Genomic DNA, 1,290 nt, shown 5'->3' on the forward strand with positions numbered 1-1,290 from the left:
CCGGCGGGCCTGGGGGTGAAGGTCACTGCCCAGTGCCCGAGCCCGGGTTGGTCTGGGGAGCAGCACTGGGGGGGACATGGGCGCCGCTCCCACGCGGCCTGGATCCGTCCTTGCCGGACCCACGAGCCTGTTCCTGTGGGAGCCCTGCCTGCCACCTGCCCGCTCCCGTTTCATCCCTCCCAATGCCCGCGCGCCACTGGTTCCCAGATTTAATGGGATTTCGCGGCACAATTCAGTGTCCCTCCTGGGAGGATGGCAGCGGGATGGTCCCTGGGGGGACGAGGGCTCCAGTTCGGGACGCTGGTACCCACGCACACGCTGGGTGCGGCTGGGCCAGTGACGGCGGCTGTCTGGGGACCTGGACCTTCCACCTGCCAGGGACCCCGGAAAGGGAGCGGCTAGGGGGCTGTCGTTCACTTACGGGTCCTCCGCCTCCTCCTCCTCCTCCGGGCTCATTCCTGACCCTGGTGTCCAGCTGATGCTTTGGGACTTCTCCTCCCGAGCTCTGCCCCACCAGCCGGCTGGGGTGGGTGATTTGGGACACCACCCGCCCTTCCTGCCATGTGGCCCGCGGGAGCCTCCGCGGCAGCGCGCCGGCCTGCGCGGCAGGACCTGCGGGGAGGGGACAGGGTCGCGGCCACCCTGGGAGGGCTGGGGGCTCGGGGGGCTGCGGAGGAGAAGGGATGGAGACACAGGGGCCTTGGGGACATGGGGACGTGGAGGGATGGGGACGAGGAGGGACAGGGAGATGGGAACACGAGGGGACAGAGTTGGTGAACACGCTCGGGGTTGACCCAAGTGTGGCACTGCATCCAGAAGGGGACACCCATGTCCTGGATGGGAACATGGAGGGTGGGTACAGGGGTTGTCCCAGGGTGGACAGCTGGGGAACATCCAGGTGCGCTGGTGTGCCCAGGAGGGGACATTCAGCAAGCACGGGCTGGGAGGGGTGCCCAGGGGATGGGGGTGACCAGCAGGAGAATACATCCGGGTGGGGAAGCTCAGGAGGTCTCAGATACAGTGGCATGTCCTGGAAGGGACACACAGGGGACATGGGTGGCTGATAAAGTGATGCATCCCGGGGGGGTCATGCAAGGGAGACGGGGCTCAGAAATGCCATCACACCTGAAGGAAAGGTTGGGGGGGGTCAGCATATCCTGGAGGGGACATCCAGGGAAAAGGGGGGACTGGAATGGGGACGCATCTCAGAGGGGACACCCAGGGGACAGGGAGGGCCGGGATGGGGACACCACCGAACGGGAGATGGAAGACTGGTATGGGGACACCCCC

General features: G+C 66.7%; 1 protein-coding gene across 1 annotated transcript in view; it reads right to left on the reverse strand.

The window, feature by feature from the left end:
• ADAM11 (ADAM metallopeptidase domain 11) overlaps positions 1–1,069 on the reverse strand; it is an 8,529-nt gene extending 7,460 nt beyond the window's left edge. The window contains exon 1 of the mRNA XM_017744753.1: positions 422–1,069. Within this exon, the coding sequence (XP_017600242.1) occupies positions 422–1,054 (633 nt within the window). The 5' untranslated portion in view covers positions 1,055–1,069. The remainder of the gene's footprint in view (positions 1–421) is intronic.
• Positions 1,070–1,290: the final 221 nt, after the last annotated feature.

The sequence above is a fragment of the Corvus brachyrhynchos genome, unplaced genomic scaffold (genome assembly GCF_000691975.1).
Source record: "Corvus brachyrhynchos isolate BGI_N302 unplaced genomic scaffold, ASM69197v1 scaffold479, whole genome shotgun sequence".
NCBI lineage: Eukaryota > Metazoa > Chordata > Aves > Passeriformes > Corvidae > Corvus > Corvus brachyrhynchos.